This window comes from Dunckerocampus dactyliophorus, chromosome 13 (genome assembly GCF_027744805.1).
Source record: "Dunckerocampus dactyliophorus isolate RoL2022-P2 chromosome 13, RoL_Ddac_1.1, whole genome shotgun sequence".
NCBI lineage: Eukaryota > Metazoa > Chordata > Actinopteri > Syngnathiformes > Syngnathidae > Dunckerocampus > Dunckerocampus dactyliophorus.
Genome location: NC_072831.1, coordinates 16,542,675 through 16,562,258, shown reverse-complemented (window position 1 = coordinate 16,562,258; position 19,584 = coordinate 16,542,675). Strand labels below are relative to the sequence as shown.

The window sequence follows — 19,584 nt, the reverse complement described above, 5'->3', positions numbered from 1 at the left end:
TTGTTGCAACCAACAGTAGCCTGTTTTGTTCAATAAAGCGATTCTTGATTGACCACTACTTTGTTATACTGATAGTGTCTGTAGACGCTACAATAACAATAATATTAAAGCAGACGGAGCTCTTGTATCTGAACAGTATCTGTATCGGCAGATATCCAAATTCAAGTATTGGAATTGGATTGGAAGTGAAAAAATGTGGATCGGTGCATCCCGAGTAATATACAGTCCTCATTTATTTGTGATTTATATTGTCCACATAAATCACAATGAACATACAAAATAAACCAAAAAAAGCTTAATTTCTCACAGAATTTGGCCTCAATGTAATAGTTTTAAAATAATTTGCTGGTAATACAACCCAAGCAAGTGTTTCCTCTCCTCTCTTATCTAGCTACCAGTGCCACAGGCTGTTCCTGGTGCAGTAGGCTTGGTGCCTCCTACTTATCCTGTCACTATGAGCATACCCCCACCAGGATATGGGCCGCCACCACCATTCATAAGGCCTGGCTTCAGTGCCTCACAGCCACCTCCGGGTAAATATACTTGTCATTTAATCATAAGGCATACTGTATGTACAATAGTTCCTAGTTTTACTCCAATTATTTTCTGTTGTACAGGTTTTTTGCAAGCAGCACAGACAGCAGGCATGGCCTCGGCACCAGCTTGTAAGTGTTATGTATATGCTGTTAGTGTTAGACTCGTGTGATTATAACAATCATTTGGAGTGTACCTGAATGTCTCTTTGACCGTTCACCCTCTTGTAGCCCTCGTGCAGCCCTCAGTAGCAACCAGCCAAGAAACAGTTAAGGAATCACCATTCGGCACAATGATCCCGACAACTAGCTCCATCCCTGGCAGCTTCATGTCCTCAAATATGCCTGGAGCCAGTGTGTTTAATGCAGTTGGAGTTCAAAGTCAGCAAGACAAACTGCCACATTCTGCTAAGGGTTTGGATGGAACATCGGAGCTCACACTTCAAGGTGGAGTAACGCTAACCGATGATGGGATAGGTTAGTCATTAAGTGTGGAAGGTGACGTTAACCTATTTTCTCCTTTGTAGGCATGCAGAATGCAGTTCGCAGTGGAATGGGCCTTTTAGGCATGCACCCCACTGGCTCCATCACTCACCCACTTCACCAGCCGCCTGGAATGGCAGGACAAAGAATGCCTGGAATGCTTCCTCTTGATGTGCGCCCTAACCTCCTTCAGCCTGGGCATGGCGCTCGCTTTCCTCTCCTGCTGCATCAGGGACCTGGCCAGCAGCCTGGTGGCCTCCTTGACGGTTCCCTGCAAGCTCAAGCCCACGTCAGGCCCCCCTTTTCTCAGTTGGATCCTTTTAACAGGCTGCCTCACCAGGCCAATAATAATGTATCTAAGGCAGAAGAGTCCTCTTCAGGGGCGGATGAGGGAAAAGACCAGGACTACCGCTTCCCCCCAGTTGAAAAGCAGAGTACAGGTTTGCTGAGAACCCCACCACCCGAGCATCGTGCACCGCTTGGTGGTGGCGGCGGCAGCGGAGGAGGCAGGCCTGCATTGCTGCAAACCCCAGGGACTCAGCCTGCCAGGAACAGTCTGCTCGGACGTCTGCAGGCCCTTGCTGGCTTTACGCCTGATAATCCCTGGAACCAGTCTAGGGGGGACTTTGATGAACGAGATGGCATACGAGGTGGTCCTCAGGAAGATCGCCCCTCCCCAGGGCAGAACTTCCCAAATCGCTTTGACAGCCGTTCTGGAAACATGGCAAAAAATGTAGGTGGCCCACAGCCCTGGAACCGTAGTGGTGGTGCCGCAGGAAATTTTGAAAGTGACTTAGATGAGCGAAGATCCCAATGGGACAGGCAGAGAGATAGAGATGAACGAGAGTTTGACTTTAGGAGGGAAATGAATGGAAACCGTCACAACCGTGAACGGGACAGAGGGCGAGATCGTTCCAGAGAACACGACCGCGACAAAGACAGAGAGCGTGGCAATTGGACACCCGTTCTCCCTCTACCAACGCCTCTGCTTCCAACCCCGCCACTTAACCCCAAACTGGCCCTGAACCAAGGGAAGCTGCTCTCCCCACTCAAATTTAACACCCTGAGTCACTCTCGATTCCAGTCCCCCCTGCTCTCTCAACCTCAGACTAAACCGCCTCTGTTAGGTCAGAATCAGCCAGCTGTCCTATCACCAGAGCCAAACAAGGCCAACCAAGCTGAGGCTGAACCGCAGCAAGACGTCAGTACTTTCCCTGAGACCCCTCAAGACCAGTCACCACCCTCAGCTCAAGCAGCGCCTGACAAAACTCAGAGTGTATTTGCAGGCTCACCCTCTGACACCCAGTTATCACTGCAGCCCGAGACCCCTCTACTCAGTGAATCACTACTCCCACCCGCAGAGCAGGCTTGTCCTAAGTCGTCTTCAGATGACACTCCAGGCCAGGCCTCTGCTGTGGCCTTCATGCGGCCTGCCAGCCCCTCTGAAGGGACAAGGTACTCTCTGGAGGAGCAGCAAAGTCCACAGGGGGAGAATGAGGAAGACTTACAAGTGAATGCTCCCTCACATCAAGCCCAGTGGGTCAGTGGAGGTGAGATGGACAAAAGCACTGTGATTGAGCCCACACCGGATGCATCTCCAGAGCTCACCTCAGGGCCCTTCGATTCTCTGCTTCCTGAAAGTGAAGTGGAGCAGCAGCAAGCTGCCCCTCCTAAGGACGTAGACATTGAACAGAGTGAGGCCATGGAGGAAGCTGCGAGTGAGCCAGTGCTAGACACTGACACAGACACTGAGGGGACATAATCATCACTCAGTAGGTAACAGATCATTTTGTAAAGTTGTCTCTTCTTCTCTGTACTCATGTCAGCAAAGCACCACCACCACCACCACCACACGGGACACTGACAACCCGATAAGAAACGATGAAATTCCTCACAAATAGTTCCTTAGCTGTCTTACCAATAGAACATTCAATTTGTATTTTATTTCCTTTTTTAAGTTGTACGACCACCACATCTGATTTTATGAATCACAGCTTGGTGAATTTTATCAAATTAACTATCAAAATGTTTCAATTGTCTGAGGGGAAATGAGCTTTGACCTTCCTATGGAAGCGAGGAGGACACCATGGCTGTTCAACAAAGAATTTAATTTAGTTGCACACAGTACTTGAAAATAGCAGTTGCTGACTCATTTCTGCCTCCTCTTTTAAACGCTGCCGCAAAGTTTTAGTCAATGCTTGGGAGTCTTAGCCTGCACAGACAGCAATTCCATTACTGCTCTTAGAATTGGAGCCACTTGAAATAAAACCATGAACATGTTGTATCCCCCAAATCAATGTATGTAATCTGTTTCTAAGTACACAGTGAAGCCAAGCAAACAGGAACATAGCTTTGTGAAGGAATATTAGGTAAATGGACAGAGGGATCTGCTGGATGTCAGGTGCATATTGTTTTAGTGTGAAATAAACATGATTTGTCTCCTATAAACACATGCTTTAGGACTGCTTTCTGACCCAGGACCAGTGGAAACACTTCTTTACATGCTTTACTGTCACTTCAGACAATTTGATGTTCTTGGAACTCAAATTGCTTCAATACCATCCATTCACAGAGCACTCTGGTGGATGGAAACCAGGGACGTGTAGTGCTTAATTATGGATGACATCAGCCTGTGTGCATTACCCTGAGCTTTTGCTTGGTGACTGTTGCAGATGATGGGATTGTGCCTTTTATTGTACGGACTCTTTCATGATGCTCCCCGACGCTAATTTGCGATATACTGTACACCAGACGGTGTGCGCTTTTTAAAGAAAACGCTACCTGACACGATTGACAGGCCTGCCATGCGTGTGTATCGTGGTAGCTGAAGAGTTTGTACAGCACTCAACCTAGAAAAGACACTATATACTCATTGTTGTGTGCATGCAGGCTTGTAGCCATGTTTGAACCCTCCTGTCGTGTTCATTTCATGCTTGTAGTGTTTTTCTGCTGAGGCATACCATTAGGGGCTATGATGTTCCACTACAGGAGATGTGATGTTAAATAAAAGTTGAAGGTGCATCAGATATTCCTACATTTTTTTATTATTGTCCTCAACCCTGATTTAGGCAACATATTTATTGCAGGATGCAAATGATAGCAAACTCACTTTTGATGATCATTACCACACATAACACTAAAGCAAAACACGTATGCAAAACGATGTAAATTACGCAATTTACACAATTTTAGATGGCAAATAAAAACCAAAAAGGACCAATTTGACTTAACAGAACAAAATAGCCATAAAGGTGCAGATGGTGGCTAGCTTAATCACCTTCGCTTGTGCAGCAGGAGTGCTTGCCACAGCATTCACTAGCACCAGGGGATTTGTTTAAATGGAGTCTGGGCAGATTAGAACAAACCTGAACACTGCATCACAGCCTAAAAGATGAACCACGTCCATAATTCTTCCATACACTTTAGCGCCTCATGACACCAGGTCAATTTGCAGCAAATTAGCAAAATTACCTGTTAAATTGATGAGCTTGGGGGATTTGGGATATTTGCATATGTTAAACTCTAATGCCAAACAGCAAGCTTTAGCTCTAGTGAATGTAGTCCTATTTTTAGTGTTCATTCATCAATGCACACAATCTGTTACTCGCTATTGATGTGATGAGCGCACGTAAAGGGAGAGAAATAATTCACTGTCCGTGACAAGGTGATAGCAATGGTGGTTTAGACTCCTGTGATCCAGTCAATTAAAGCTACACGTTAACATGGAAGAATGATGACAAAGTTCTATAGCTGAATATCTCTGAAATAGGCCTGGACTGGTGCGTCCTGTGTCAGTACCGGCTCTGACCGTTAGAGGGCAGCGTGGTACCACAGGAGTCATTATAGCCCAGCGTTCATCTCAAAGAAATAGCCTCTGCGCATAGCAATATTTCAATTTGAAACAGCAGTGATCTGATAAGAGAATGGAAAACAGCATAGAAACAACATTTAGCTTACCTCTTTTCATGCGTGACTCACTTTGATGAAGGAAGAAAAAAAAACTTTCTGCAACCTCCTTATTGCTTCATCCTTAATTGATGGAAGCTAATTAGATGAGTAACAGCAGCCTCGTCTCCACTCCTGATGTGGAGACACTTGCAGAGCATCCACCTCCGCACACAGGAGAGAGGAATGTCCTTATCTCATCCCAAACGCAGCAACTCGAGTAATGATTCCCATCAAATTGTGTTTGGAACTTCCCGCTGTGTTCAAGGAGTCTTTGCTGGGCTCAGTTCCTCTTATCAGACCCTGCAGGCTCTTTGGAAGCTGGATCTCATCTCCAGCTTGTCCATGCTGCAGGCTACAGCTTCAAGCTCATTGGTGTCCGGCCCTGCAGGAGGCCTCATGGCAGATGCAGAGGGTTTGGTGGTTTGCTCCAGGGCACTCCAGCACTGTGGTCTAAACCTTTGACCTTGGCATTGTGGCCGAATAAAAATAATATAGCTGACACTTCATGTGAGAGACTATTAGGAAAACCAATTCCTCATGGAAAGTGGGAATGTTGGCCCCTGCAGATGCCAAAAATTCATTGCTGGGTCTCAGAAATCCACTCTTAAGTAACGTAAAGTAAGTTTGGTTTCTTTTAACTGTCACGCGTGTAAAAGAAAGACGTGTCGTATAAATTGTGTTCTCTTTCTTAACTATGATGAGGATATGTAGAATGTAGCAGAAGGTAACCAACTGTCGGTTGCTGCGTTACTATAAACTGAAAAGCGGGCTTGAAAAAAGAACCCGGATACTTCCTCAGACAGGTGGAAGGGAAAAATAGTTCACCAATGTCATCAAGACATTTCAAAGTGCTACTTCTTAACCACACATCATTCTTAAAAATGCTTTGTCATGGGATTAATTCTAACTGCTTCTGTCAAACACACCAGTGTCTAAATATCATTATTGTAATACGAGAATCGATACCAGTATGGGAATTGATATGTTGGTATGGATTGGATGTCCAGAGGCCTCTGATGTTAAAAACCTCCTTTAGAAGGTTGTAAACTGGTTTTCTATGCTGTAACTATGATAATATTCCATTTATAAATAAGGAATTGTACTTTGTGGACATTCACTTGTCACAGTCACGTCTGGAACCAACAACTGCGATAAACGAGGGAAAACTGTATTTTTATTTGATTTTAGACTTTAAAAAATACATTTAGTTACATAGATATCTTTATTTATAGAATTTTTTTTTTTTTCAAATGTAACCAATGTACTTTTTGGAAGCAAGCTAGTTGAGACTGAAACAACAGCGCCTCTATTGGTTGCAGCAAGCACTGCACTCCATTTTGCCTCACTTTTTTGGACTATTTCTACTGTAATTACCAGCTTATTGTAAAACGCTCTTGAGGCTGTTTGGGTTTGGATTAAAAAGAAATAGACATCCGCACATTTCAGTTGATTAGCTTGAACGTCAAATTGTGCAGAAAAGTCCACTCGCGGCATGCGGTACAGGCAATAAAGACCGTGAGGACTTTGCATGTTGGCCCACCGAGCAGCATGCCAACGACTACATCTTCTGACTGAATCGCACTTGAGGAGTCGCTCCGCTCAAATTTGATGTAATTATACCCTCAACCTTTATTTCAATCCCCTCATTCAATGCTCTTCTGGGGCGCGTTGTGAGGTTTTTAACTCCGTGATACGAGCGGCATGTGTTTGCCATGCCGCTGTGTATTTACACACTGGCTAGTGTGGTGTGTGTGTGTGTTTTATCAGTGGTTTATATGCTTGTCACAAAATACCTCACCCCACGCTTGTTACCGTGTGTGCATTGGCAGTGTGTTAGTGTTGTCATAATGCAACATGAATAAGACTATTAGCATAAACACAACAATAAAGCCTTTGACTACGTCTTTATTCTAGCCTTCCACAACAAGTAAATAAATCAATCACAATCGCAACCAGTTTGACATAAAAACAAAAGTCAAATGCAAAGTGGATTTGCTCTGCAGCGTTCTTACTTGGCTAGTTGACGTAATGCTCTAATTTACATAATCATCCATCACGCTTCGGCTCGGTGTTTGTGTGTGGAAGCGTAAACCGGAGCTTTTTGTTGAGAGAAATGTACATTTTTGTGTTTTTAAACCTGATAATGTACCTAGAGTGAACCGCGGCTTCACTCTATCCCGATTTTTCAAAAATGAATTAATAAATGATGACGCTTTGTCATTGAATACGGTCTATTTGTAAAACAAAATATGGATATTTAAGCAATTTTTTGCCTAAATTGAGCATTTTCAGGCATAAAAATAGCAAAATGAACTGAAATACAAATACAAGGCATTAAGACGACACGTTGAAATTGTGAATGCAGGATTCCACATGGGCCACTAGGTGTCAGTAATGTTACTTTAGTGTTCAGTGAGACGAGCAACAGACAGCAGGCTTTTGTTGCAGGTTTGAGTTATCTCATAACAGGCACAGTAATAATAACATGATAATCTCATCCCACAAGCTTCACACTCAGGTGCAAACCGCTCCAGTAAACTGAAGGTCACAGCCCGATGAGGCCATCAGGACCACATCGTCTGCAATTAGCAGAGACGGGATGCTAAGGCCCCCGAACTGGACTCCCTCGACGCAAGAGATTCTGTTCGTGAAAATTATGAACAGGATCGGTGACAAAGGGAGGCCCTGGTGGAGGCCAACGTTCACCAGAAACCGGCTGGACTTACTGCTGGCAATGCGAACCAGGCTCCTGCTTCGGTTGTACAAGGACTGAATGGCACGTAGTAGTGTGCCTCCAATCCCGTACTCCCGGAGCACACCGCGAGGGACACGGTCGAGTGCCTTTTCCCAAGTCCACAAAGCACATGTAGACCGGTTGGGCAAACTCCCATGTACCCTCAGTCCCCTCGCAAGGGTGTAGAGTTGGTCCAGTGTTCTGCGACCGGGACAAAAACCACATTGCACCTCCTGGTTGTACCCTTCTCTCCAGCACCCTGGAATACACTTTCCAAGGGAGGCTGAGGCGTGTGATCGCCCTTTTGAGTCTTATTTATGTCTTAAATGTCTTATTTACTGTTATTATATCTACTATATTGTGTAATACGAGTGTAAAGGTAACTATATGGGTGTTATTTCATGTCTAGAGGGCTCTAATAATGTTAAAAACTGTATTTAGAAGGTCGGAAACAGTTTTTTTTAATGCTCTAACTACAAAAATATTTCTTTTATAAATAAGGAATCCTGGTTTGCGCAAATTCACTTATCATGGTCTGGTCTTGAACCAATTAACCGCGACAAACGAAGGATTGTTGTATTGACTTATGGCCGTTGGTTGCGTATCTTGCAGCTGTAGACCGTGCACCTTTTAACAAGCACGGGCAGGTAAAAAACCCGCATGATGTCCATATAAGTGTGATAAGTGATGACGTACACATCATTGTACATCTAATATGTCACTACATTGATGAACAGATGTCACTAATAACTAAATGTATGGGAAACACTGCAGTGTTGTAGTTAGTCATGGGATTGTTTAAGGTGAGACGTTTTTGTACATTTATGTACATATTTTAATCATTTATTTGAGTTCTTCTGTCTTTTCATTTTTAGGTTTCAAAATGTGCAAAGTGTTATTGCGCCCACTGCTGGTTGTTGCCAAGAAGTGAAACCCGGATTCCAAGATTAAACGATGAAATCCCTCAAATAACGCATACGTCCATCCATCCATTTTCAATGCCGCTTATCCTCACTAGGGTCCTCACTAGTCCTGGAGCCTATCCTAGCTGACTTGGGGCGAGAGGCGGGGTACAGCCTGGACTGGTCACCAGCCAATGGCAGATAACAAATACCGTAATTGACAATAAACACTTAACGGCCTGGTACACACAATTCTATATTAAGGTCATGTTTGTTTGTTTGAGCTAATGCAGGACTGTAAATGGTCATACACTCATCCCTCATTGACTACCATTTGGTTCCAGACCCGACCGTGATAAGTGAATTTCTGCGATGTAGGATTCCTTATTTATAAATGAAATATTTTCATATTTAGCGCATAGAAAACCAGTTTCCGACCCTCTAAATATGTTTTTAACATTATTAGAGCCCTCTAAACATGAAACAACATGTCTATAGTCACCTTTCCACTGTATTACCCAACATAATAGACATAAGCGTAAACAAGCCATTTAAGACATACAGTAAGACTTGTGCTTGTGTGTTTTCCTATAAATGTGTTCCCTAGGGGAGCTGAGTGGTTGGCGGACAGGAAGTGACATTGTGGATTCCGAGTTGAATTTGAGCTTGTTGTGGCCGCAACAGTAGGCTGTGTTTTTATTCGGGATTATCGTGCCTGCCGTGAGATCATTGCAACCCTGTTCTGTCGATCGAGTCTGGTGTTTGTGTGTCGGTAATGTTACTCACACCTTCTCACCAGCGTGGAATACTACAAGTACATACCATGCGCAGCGTCTTTGAATGAGTCTTCTGAATGCCTTGTATTTGTATTTAGACGTTTTTATGCTTTAAAATGCTTCTTTTTGGCAAAAAATACACAACATTTACTTCAATATGCATATGTTTTGACTCTAAGGCTATTCAACCACAAGGTGATTTCATATCTTTGTGGAAAAACTATGATAGATGGAGCTGCGAAATTCGAACCACGAAGTGGCGAGGGACAACTTTAATGGATATTAATGGAGGAAAAAGGGGACATTTAAAAAAAATGTTTTTAATTCATTTGTTTTAAATGTTTGTACCGTTTGTTTACTCACCGTGTGGTCTCACTGTAATTAAGCTCTGTGGCGCTCCTGATTATCATCTCAGGGTGAGCAAGGAGGGGGTCAAGGAGGTGGTGTTGGAGGTGAAAGGTCGCGGCCAATAGGAGACGTAGGGATAATACTGGGAAAGTAGACGTAGGGTGGTTGTCAAGGAGATGCCATCAAGCAAGAAAATGCTGATTTTGGCTGGAGAGTCTTTGTGTTTATGTGAGTAGCAGGGGAGCTTATTAAAGGAGGAGTGTGTGTGTGTGTTGGGGGAGGAGGTGTTTGTAGGGATGCTGAGCAAGTCACAGCACATCTCATTGTGTATGCAAATATATAAGAAGGGAATAAGACTCCATGAATGTGAGGTATGTTTTGTTTTCCGTAGCTTCAAGAGGTTTTCGCAAAGCGTCAATAATAAAGCAGACATATCCCCGCCCTCCCTTTATTCTTAAGCAGGCTCCATTCATAAGTCTGTCACCGTTTACCTCGTAAAAAGCTGCTTATTAAAGCTGACTCAGCGTCTTCCTGCAAATGTGACACCTGTTTGATCAACTTCCCAAAAAAAAAAAAAAAAAAAAAACCCAACACAGTCATTGTTTCCGTGTAGTGCAATGACGGCGCGTCTGTTTCATCCTCCCACTCGCCACATGACAGCACGGTTCAAGCAGCTAGCTGCTAATTAGCCCTTCAGGCCTCGTCGCCGCGGACTTGTTTACGATGCTAAGATTCTGCAGATTGCCCCCTGAGAGTCACCATCTGAAGGGCACATAACAGACGTACATCAATTGGAACCATAGCACCAAATCAAGTGGCGGTTTGTCAATAATCCAATCATTTGACAAACACAATGGCACGGACAACAACAAACAAACAGTTGGCTTGGTTTATTTTTCCACGGGTTGCTAGACAGAATTTTGTGTGGCACAATGATCAGGCTAAAATCAAGCTGCACTGATGTCCACTAGGCTGTTGGAAAGGCATCTATGATCCAAAACAACACATGTTCGTCTACATACACATTGATCACCGCTCTGTATTAAATATAAACACATACAAGGACAAAGTCAGTCTGTGCCACCCTCATCTATCATCAAATGGTCTTTCAGTACTGTACTTTTGGAATTTGTTAGTAACCCGTTTAAAACCTCAGACAAATGTCTTTTTAGCACCAGTGTCGGGAGTAACGCGTTAAATGGTCTTCGACTCGTATCGCGCTTTTCCCCCCTCCAAGGCACTCAAGGCGCTTTGACACTGTTAGCATATTTACCTTCTGATGGCGCAGCATCAGGACCAACTGGGGGTTCGATATCTTGCCCAGGGAGACTTCGACACAATCACGGGAGGACGTAGTTCGAACCCGCAACCGTCAGGTTGAGAGACAACCACTGTGCCACCTGAGCCGTGCCGCCCCGTTGCAAAAATAACGTAATTACAGTAACTATTATAGCGACCATAATGTCAGTAACAGTCTGCTTTGTGTGAGTGTCCTGCTGGGATTTCCATGAACTCAGTCGGCACGTATTACTCCTCTTGCAAAGCTATTCAAATTAAAAAAAAAAAAGGAAAGTTGGCCGATGAGGATGACAGCGGATCCCCGCACATTTATTTGGCGTTCTAGGGTGTATGAGGGGAAAAACTAGAAACAAAAAGAGCACAGCGAAGACAAACAAACAGGAAGGCAGCAAAGCAAAACCAAAAATACAAAAGTACAAACAAAAGCGGTGCTGGGACGAGACCATGAGCAGGAAAATACTAATAGCAAGAGTAAGACTAACACAAAAACACGCTTACCGGCTAGCGAACTTGCAGGAGAGCGAGTAAAAGAGCAGGTAAGTTTAAGCTACAATGGGTAGCAACTAGCTGGCGGGAAAAATACTCCGACAAACAAGAACAGGAGTGAGGTGCCAGACTGGTTGCAAAATGGTAGCAGCAATTTAATCACACGGGAGAGATTCCTCATTCTGTTTTTAGTCTCCCATTTAAAAACAAACAAAAAAAAGCAGCAGAAATTAAAGTGACACTGCAAGTTCTTTTCCCTCTAAAATAAAATAACAGCCTTGAAATGATTTGTATGTCGTACTGACTTGGCAGCAGCTGCCAAACCATCTGATCCATCAATTTAGAAAATGTTTTAAACACACATTAGAAGCTGGCAAAGATGCTGCATGTGCAAGAAGGGTATTTGTGAGTGCTCGTCGGTGCAGGATGTCCTTGAGCACGACTCGCTAGCCCTTAAAGAACTGCCAAACAACGTCCTATTTTTACCTTCATCGCCACTTGTTGAATGGTTTGGTTTGTTCGCAGGATTTTGAAGAATCAGAAAACCATGAGAGACTTTGTGAGTGGTACCGTATAAATGTGGTGCAAATCAGGATAAAAGTGTCCATAGAGGTACAGATTGTTGCAGCGATTTGGGTTAATTAGGGCACCTTAAATAGAAAGTGGTTTGATGGCACTATCGGGGGAGGGGAAGAGTGCTGTAGTTATGAATCCAGCAGAGGGCACGAGTCTCACAAGTCCTTTCACTTCACATTTTCCAGCAGGAAGATGATTAGACAAGATGCGATGATGTGTAACTGTACAATACTGTACAGTAATCCCTCGTTTATCACAGTTAATCGGTTCCAGACCTCACCGTGAATTTCCACGAAGTAGGATTTCTGATTTATAAATGGAATATTTTTGTAGTTATATCATAGAAAACCTGTTTACCACCTTCTGAATATAGTTTTTAACATTATTAGAGCCCTCTAGACATGAAATAACACCCCTATAGTCATATTTACATTCATATTACCTAATAAAGTAGCCATAATCAGAGAAAATAAGCCATTTAAGACATGAATAAGACTCGTGTGTGCTGTTGTAATTGTGTTTCGGTGGCATGGACAGGAAATGAGGCCGGTGGTTCAGAGTTGAGTTGTAGCTTGGCGTGGTTTACAGTCGCAACAGTAGCTCGTGTTGTTGTTATTATTATTATTGTTATTACGGTATTGTTATTGTGGCTGTTATGAGATCATTTAAACCTGCAATAAAAGCCTGTTGTTCCGCTGATCGAGTCTGGTGCTTCCCTCCAAGCTGCGCGTGTGCGCCATCGCTCACCGATCTTGTGTTCTCTGCGCACTGCAAATCCTTGCAGCGCAACAAGGTGAACTCTAACCTGAACTGTAAATAAAATAAACACATAACAATTTATTCTGTACCGTTTTGCGATGCAAGTCAGTGATTGACAGGCGCCAACAAGTACTAACAACACAATGACGAACACTGTCCAGCCAATGATGACATCCTGTCGGTACGTATTTACTTGCGCAGCCAGGTAGTTCATGAACAGCGCGTTACGTAGTAATGCTGCTGTTTTGCAGCTCAGCATGTAGCTACTGGTGCAGGGGAGCTAAATGCTGCTTGCTAACCCGTATTATGGCTTTTAAGCTGGGCTGGCTGTCAGAGTATGTGGGAACAGAAAAACAAGAGCTGAATATTGCTGACATTTTTTTCTTTTTTGAATGAGAAAGCGTTGCTCTGAACAATTTTTCTGAGTGACGAGTGTGGACTAAATGAGTGGCTTAATTGTGCATGTGGTACCGGGGCATGCTTTTATTTTGATGGCCGGACTAACCGAATACAGGAAGTGTTACAGAGTTTGCGCGAGTGATGCCGAAGGGGCCGGAAGGTTGTTTTTGTTTTTCATGTTTTATTTCGACAAGCGAAACATACAGCAAACGTGGCATCGCTTTCAAGTACATTTCCAGAATGAAATAGCGCGAGAACAGTTTTCCTCTCCAATGCTTTGTTTTTAACAAAACTTACATTATATCAGGTTTCACGGAACCTTTATTGGCCAAGGTTTCTGAAGCAAAACCAACCATTGTGGTTCATTCCAACAGTAAATGTATACACAGTACATCCTTTGTTCATGCTTGAGGTGTTAAACATGTAGAGAAAAGTAGCATCTTCCTACGCCAGTTAACACACTTGACACTTCCGCTGTTGCTCACAAACAGACACACTTCCCTCCTGCCGCTCCTCCAATCTGTTGTGTGTGTGTGTGTGTGTGTGTGTGTGTGTGTGTGTGTGTGTGTGTGTCTTCCAATCATCAATATCACCCACAACGGTCCCTCTGCCACACCACTGATGGCAATTAAGCATTCATGATCATGTTTATTAATGACCAGGCAGCTGGCCTCTGTGGGCTCTGCTACACGTGCACACATTTGACTTTTAAACCACGCCACCTCCCCTCCTCACAACCCAGGCTTAATCTGAGACACACACAAAGTTGATGCGGGCACACTTTTCTCCCTTTTTTGTTCATATTGTGCGTACAAAATACTACACGTGCACACACACACAGTCCCACCCTAACTACAAATCTGTCTCTTTCTTTCAATCGCAGGCACATTTAATACATCTCCCTCGTGTGGTTTTGTGTGTGTGTGTCGACCTTTTTTCTATTTCAGTCATACAGCCACTTTCGGATACGACATAGTATTGAGCATTTACAGTCATTCTATGTTGGGTACCTCCATTTTCAGGGGCTGAAAAGTACACTGTCCAAATACATTTGTAAAATGTGAGAGAGACTGTGGATATTGGCTGGCCTCGTAAACAGAAACACACTTGCTGTTTCCTTGTGTCTGTGGTCTGTCACTCTGAACTCTCCCAAAGGATGAGGGAGGGGAAGGAGCTGGCTGAGAACATCTGTGACGGGTGTCCCCTTTGCAGTGTGACATGGTCTATCCACAGCAGATGTCACATCAGAGTGCATGTGTGTGTGCGTGCATGACTTAAAGCAGGGGTGTCCGAAGTGTTGATGCGTTTCATCAGCCCTCAGCACATTCTCAGTTAAACACACTCTACAGTTAAAAAACACCATAGATGCAAAAAAAGAGCATGTTGCAAAAGAGAGTTGTGTGTGGCCACTTTCAGGAAAACCCCTAGCGTTTTGGTGGTGAATTGCATGTCGAGCGCTCACCCCTTAGAAGAGCTGTTCAGTCGTCCCTCGCCACATCGTGCTTCCAATCCCGCAAGTTCACTCTATCACGGTTTGTCAAAATATATATTCATTAATAAATCATCGCTGTCTGTTGGTTATAAATATAAGTATGCCTATTTAAGCAAACTGTACGTATTTTTGGCCTAAATTAAGCATTTTCATGCATAAAGATGGCAAAATGAATTAAAATATAAATATAAGATAGCCAGAAAACGCATTGAAAGACACGTTGTGCTATGTGGTATGTCTTACTTTCTATTATTATGTCAACTATATTGGGTAATAAAAGTGTAAATGTGACTATAGGGGTGTTATTTCATGTCTAGAGGGCTCTAATAATGTTAAAAAATGTATTCAGATGGCCGTAAACAGGTTAGCTATTATTTCGCGGAAATTAACTTATCACGGTCGGGTCTGCAACTGATTAACTGTGATAAACGAGGGATTACTGTAAATGTCAGAAGGGTCAGCGTAGTGACTTTGCTGCATTTAGTCGACCAACTCAAAAAGGACAGTCATTTTTACAAGACAAAATATTAGTGCAATTAGGTCATAATATAAAGACAAAAAATAGGATAAAGATGAAACACAAAGGGCTAAAAAATGTAATTAAAATAATTGGATGAGAAACAAAGTTGTTGAGAAACAAACAAAACAGAAAATAAGTTGTAATTTCAGAAACATTAGGTTGGGTAAAAGTTCTAATATTCTGATAATAAATAATATTGAATATTTGGGGAGATTTGTGGGAACACAAACCGGTCCGTGGGACCACTGATCCAGGTCACCGTAATCCACAAAGACTGAATGGAGGCAACGGGACTCTTCTTGTTTGTTGAAGATGTTTCACCTTTAATCCAAAAGACTTTTTCAGTTCCACATATTTTAGGTGAGGAGTCTCCCTATTTACGTCTCTGGTGTCCCTTGGGGGACAACAGGGTTGTTGCCAGGCGTGGCTGCTGAGCGACCATCATGCATTAGCATAGGTGGTTCGCCTGCCTGGTGGCAAAACGGCTTGTCAGTGGCCACGCCTCTCGTGGAATGAGACAATCTTTGGATGAGAGATGTCAGGACATCGTTGTAAGCAGATGGTGAAGATTATGGAGCAGACCTCCTCTGTTTAAGAGGGGCTTTGTAATTTGGCTTCTTTCACACCTCTTTAAAATTAGTGGTCCTCTCTATTCCGAATATAGACGTCAATGTCCTCAAAGGAATGTCCCTTCTTTGCAAATGAACTGCTTCCTTTCACGACAACGATGTCTAAATTCTGGATAGGGAGGACCGCTAGTGTAACAGACGTGTGAAATGACTTCAAACTAGAAAGGCCCTCTCTAAACACACCGATCGTCGGCTTATATCAAAGGCTGTCCTGTTCCACTGGACTAATGTAGTGTTTCACCACCAGGCAGGCGAACGACCTACAGTATTGTTATACAGGGCCGTCACTCACCAGCCACACCTGACAATAAAAACAACAAATCTATTGTGACCACTCCGAGGGGACACGCCCACTCGAGACATAAATAAAAGGAGATTCCACACTTACATTTTAGAGCTGAAGAGGAATTGCTTTGGATTAAAAGTGAAACGTCCAACAAAGAAGGAAGAGTCCAGTTGCCTCCGTTCAACCTACAGTTTTAATCCACAATGTCCATCCATCCATCCACTTCTCCCCACGGAACAAAGAAAACGCTGCAGGATCTCTTTGGAGATGTGCTGTTTGATCATCTGGCCCTGGCAGGAACTCGTAGTAACACGATGACCCTCACGCTGAAGAACGCGATCGTCATCACGAGGAACTTTTCTGACACGCCTCGTTTATAACCTGTACATTTATTGGTGACACTACTGTCGATTTTGACATTGAACACAACCTGTTCTGCATGGGAATGAAGTGGCCCTCAGGTTACGAACCAGTTCCGTCCCAAGACTTAAAGTTGAGTTTTAGTCTAAATCGGAACTTGTACCTACATTAATTCCAAAGCTGCTCCCATTGTACACAGAACATATGAAGGACATGTAAAATACAGGAATAAAACATTAAAAGTGGTTGTCCTACCTTCTTAAAATCCCAGGCTAGTCTGGAAGGATAACCTCTTCTCCTCCCAGATGTCCTTGTAACAGCACACAGAATCCATGACCCCTCTAGCATTCATTAGCATTTTCATGATGGTAGTGATGGTAGCAGATGAGACCAATAGAGCAGGTAATATCCTCTCGTTTTCACTTCCATGGCAATGACTTTCCTTTTCTTTGGCACACTGCCGCTTGGGAGACATAATGAAGCACAAAAAGTTAACTACTAAGCGATGTTATCCTTCTGCTGTATTCTGCTGCCACGCGCGATGAAACTACGGTAGTTTTCGAGCGAGTCTGGTGGTTAAAGAGCAAAATTACCATAATTTCCGGACTATAGAGCGCAGCGGTATGTAAACTGCGCCCACAAAATTTAAAGAGAAAATAGTATTTGTACATGCCGCAGGTGTCCACATCCCAAGATGGGATGTTTAGTACGCTTAAATATGTTTTTACATTTTTGATTAAATAAACAGAACAGTGTGGTTAATAGTTAAGTTAAACAGTGCCTGTAGCGTAGCTACTTAAACAGTAGCCTACCAGAAAACTCATTCATCGCCGTCCTCCTCCTCCTCCTGGGAACTAAAACCACTCAAGTCGGCTTCTCGTCTTCTTCAGCATCACAGTTGAACAGCCTCATAATTCCTTCGTCACACACTTTGTCAGTCTCTCTGTCGCTCTCCTTGGTTGTCACTCTTGGTGTCATTTTTGTCTCGAGCCATTAGCCATTAAGCTTGAGCTAAAGCTCTTCATCACGCAGTAGTTTGGAAAATTTCTTTCGAAACCCATTGGTGGTATTGGACGGTTGGCGGTCCGAGTAGTCCAAACAGAAGCTGTAGTAATACTACACTTGATCAATCTTACTTAAGATGTGTCAGAGGTTGCTGCGATTAGCTTCCACTTCAGTCGTCCACATCACTACTTCCTGAAGCTGCACTCTAAGCATGATGGGAAATGTCATTTTTAGCCATAAATTAGCTGTACAAGCGACAGGGTTCAAAGCATGAGAACAAAGTAGCGGCTTATACACTGGAAATTAGGGTAATTTATGGGAGTATGCTTGTCACCATGAAACATCGTAACCAAGGACCACCTGTAGATACACTGCCTGGCCAAAACAAGGGTCGCACGCACGCTAATATTAGCTTTGATTCCGGCACGCATTCGCACGTGGCCTCTTTCCCACAAGCTTCTGCGATATCACAACATTTATTTCTGATCAGAGATGCATACATTTTTTGCCTTCCGCTTTTTAATAAAACACTGGACAGGTCTAAAGCAAATTTTAGCATTTTCAGCTCCTTTAGCTCCGTTTCAGCTCCGTTTTCTCATGTTTGATGCATTCTGATAATTTGACCCTTCTGAAAAAGATGGACATATTTTCCACAAGCACAGGATGTGTCCATTGACAAAATCACCCATGCAGCAATTATTCAATGGGAGACGCTTACCTCTTTGCTTGGTACAATCCAGGTCGTGACATTTTTTGGCTAGGCAGTGTACTGTGTATACATACACATACTGTATACAGATTGTGTATGTTAGTTGAAAGTGTGACATATGTGTGTATCATTAAAAATAATGCTCCTGAGATTCCTCTTCAAAAGTTGGTGTTTTCAGGCTCCAAACCCTGCTGTCATGTTGTCAGTGTTGTATGAACTGCTCCATAGTTCCTTTGGCTAATCCAGCCTCTCATAACTCTTTGTAACACATCCTAATAAGAATCTTCCCCGGTAACTGGGCCTACCAATGGGACGTCTGCCTGCTTCCAAGGGCAAGCAAAATGTGATCTCAGATGAACTCAAAGGTTAATTTCAGCTTTCAGGTGCATGTGGTCCACAGATGCTAGCAATTTATATGCCATCTGAGCAAGATGGCATTCTTATGCTGTCCCAGTACATGCATGGGGTGAATAGGTCATTATTGGCAGAAGCAGCCTTCACTACCGTAGGTGGCACTATGCTCTCTTTTAGACCCTTTTTGTTCTAAAATGCTAAAAAAATCACATCTGTAGCTGTTAGATTCCTGTGTTCTACTTAGCTAATAGTAATAACCATTAGTAGAGTGGAGGCAGTTTAAGCCGTCTAAAGCCTGAATGAGGCTCGAGCGCCACAGAGCCAGCGAAAGCAACCCCGGCTGGTTGTGTCCCCTCTAAATCTCTTCAGCGGAGCTAGACATGAAAATGTCTAACTTTGCGTCCACGTTGATGCGGATTGCAGAGCTGTGATTGGTTGTCTTTTCTTCGTACATCATCTCTGGGTCTTCCCTCTCGCGGGAGTGCCAAAAAGTCCACCATAAGAAAACAATTGAACAACAACAATTGAAGTATTAACACCTTGATAATACGTTAGTTTTAGGTGGATGTCGCTTCTGTCGCCATTGTTTTCTGCTACACCGGTAGCTTAATAGCTGGTCAAAGAGAAAAGAGAGTTGTGGTTGCTCACTCTCAGGAAAACACTGCCCCTAGCGTTTTGGTGGAGAATTGCATGTCAAGCGCTCAGCCCTGAGAAGAGTTTACCCTCGCCACATTGCGCTTGGAATTGCGCTTGGACTTTTGCAGAAACGCTGTTTCTTGCTTATAAATATGCCTATTTAAGCAAATTTTACATACTTTTGACCTAAATTAAGCATCTTCAAGCATAAAAATGGCTAAATGAACTAAAATATAAATATAAAACATTCAGAAAAGACACGATGTGCTATGTGGTATCCTACACTGGTCACTAGGTGTCAGTCATGTTACATTATGTCACATTGACGAGACAATAGCATCACAGTACTA

General features: G+C 43.3%; 2 protein-coding genes across 4 annotated transcripts in view; both read left to right on the top strand.

The window, feature by feature from the left end:
- scaf8 (SR-related CTD-associated factor 8) overlaps positions 1 to 4,514 on the top strand; it is a 30,296-nt gene extending 25,782 nt beyond the window's left edge. For all 3 annotated transcript variants that reach the window (XM_054796601.1, XM_054796602.1, XM_054796603.1), the window contains 4 exons: positions 392 to 533; positions 618 to 665; positions 765 to 980; positions 1,061 to 4,514. In XM_054796601.1, the coding sequence (XP_054652576.1) occupies positions 392 to 533; positions 618 to 665; positions 765 to 980; positions 1,061 to 2,778 (2,124 nt within the window). In that variant the 3' untranslated portion in view covers positions 2,779 to 4,514. The remainder of the gene's footprint in view (positions 1 to 391; positions 534 to 617; positions 666 to 764; positions 981 to 1,060) is intronic.
- Positions 2,750 to 19,584, top strand: part of tiam2a (TIAM Rac1 associated GEF 2a) — a 107,599-nt gene continuing 90,764 nt past the window's right edge. Inside the window, exon 1 of the mRNA XM_054796599.1 lies at positions 2,750 to 2,792. The gene's annotated coding sequence lies outside the window, so the exon portion shown is untranslated. The remainder of the gene's footprint in view (positions 2,793 to 19,584) is intronic.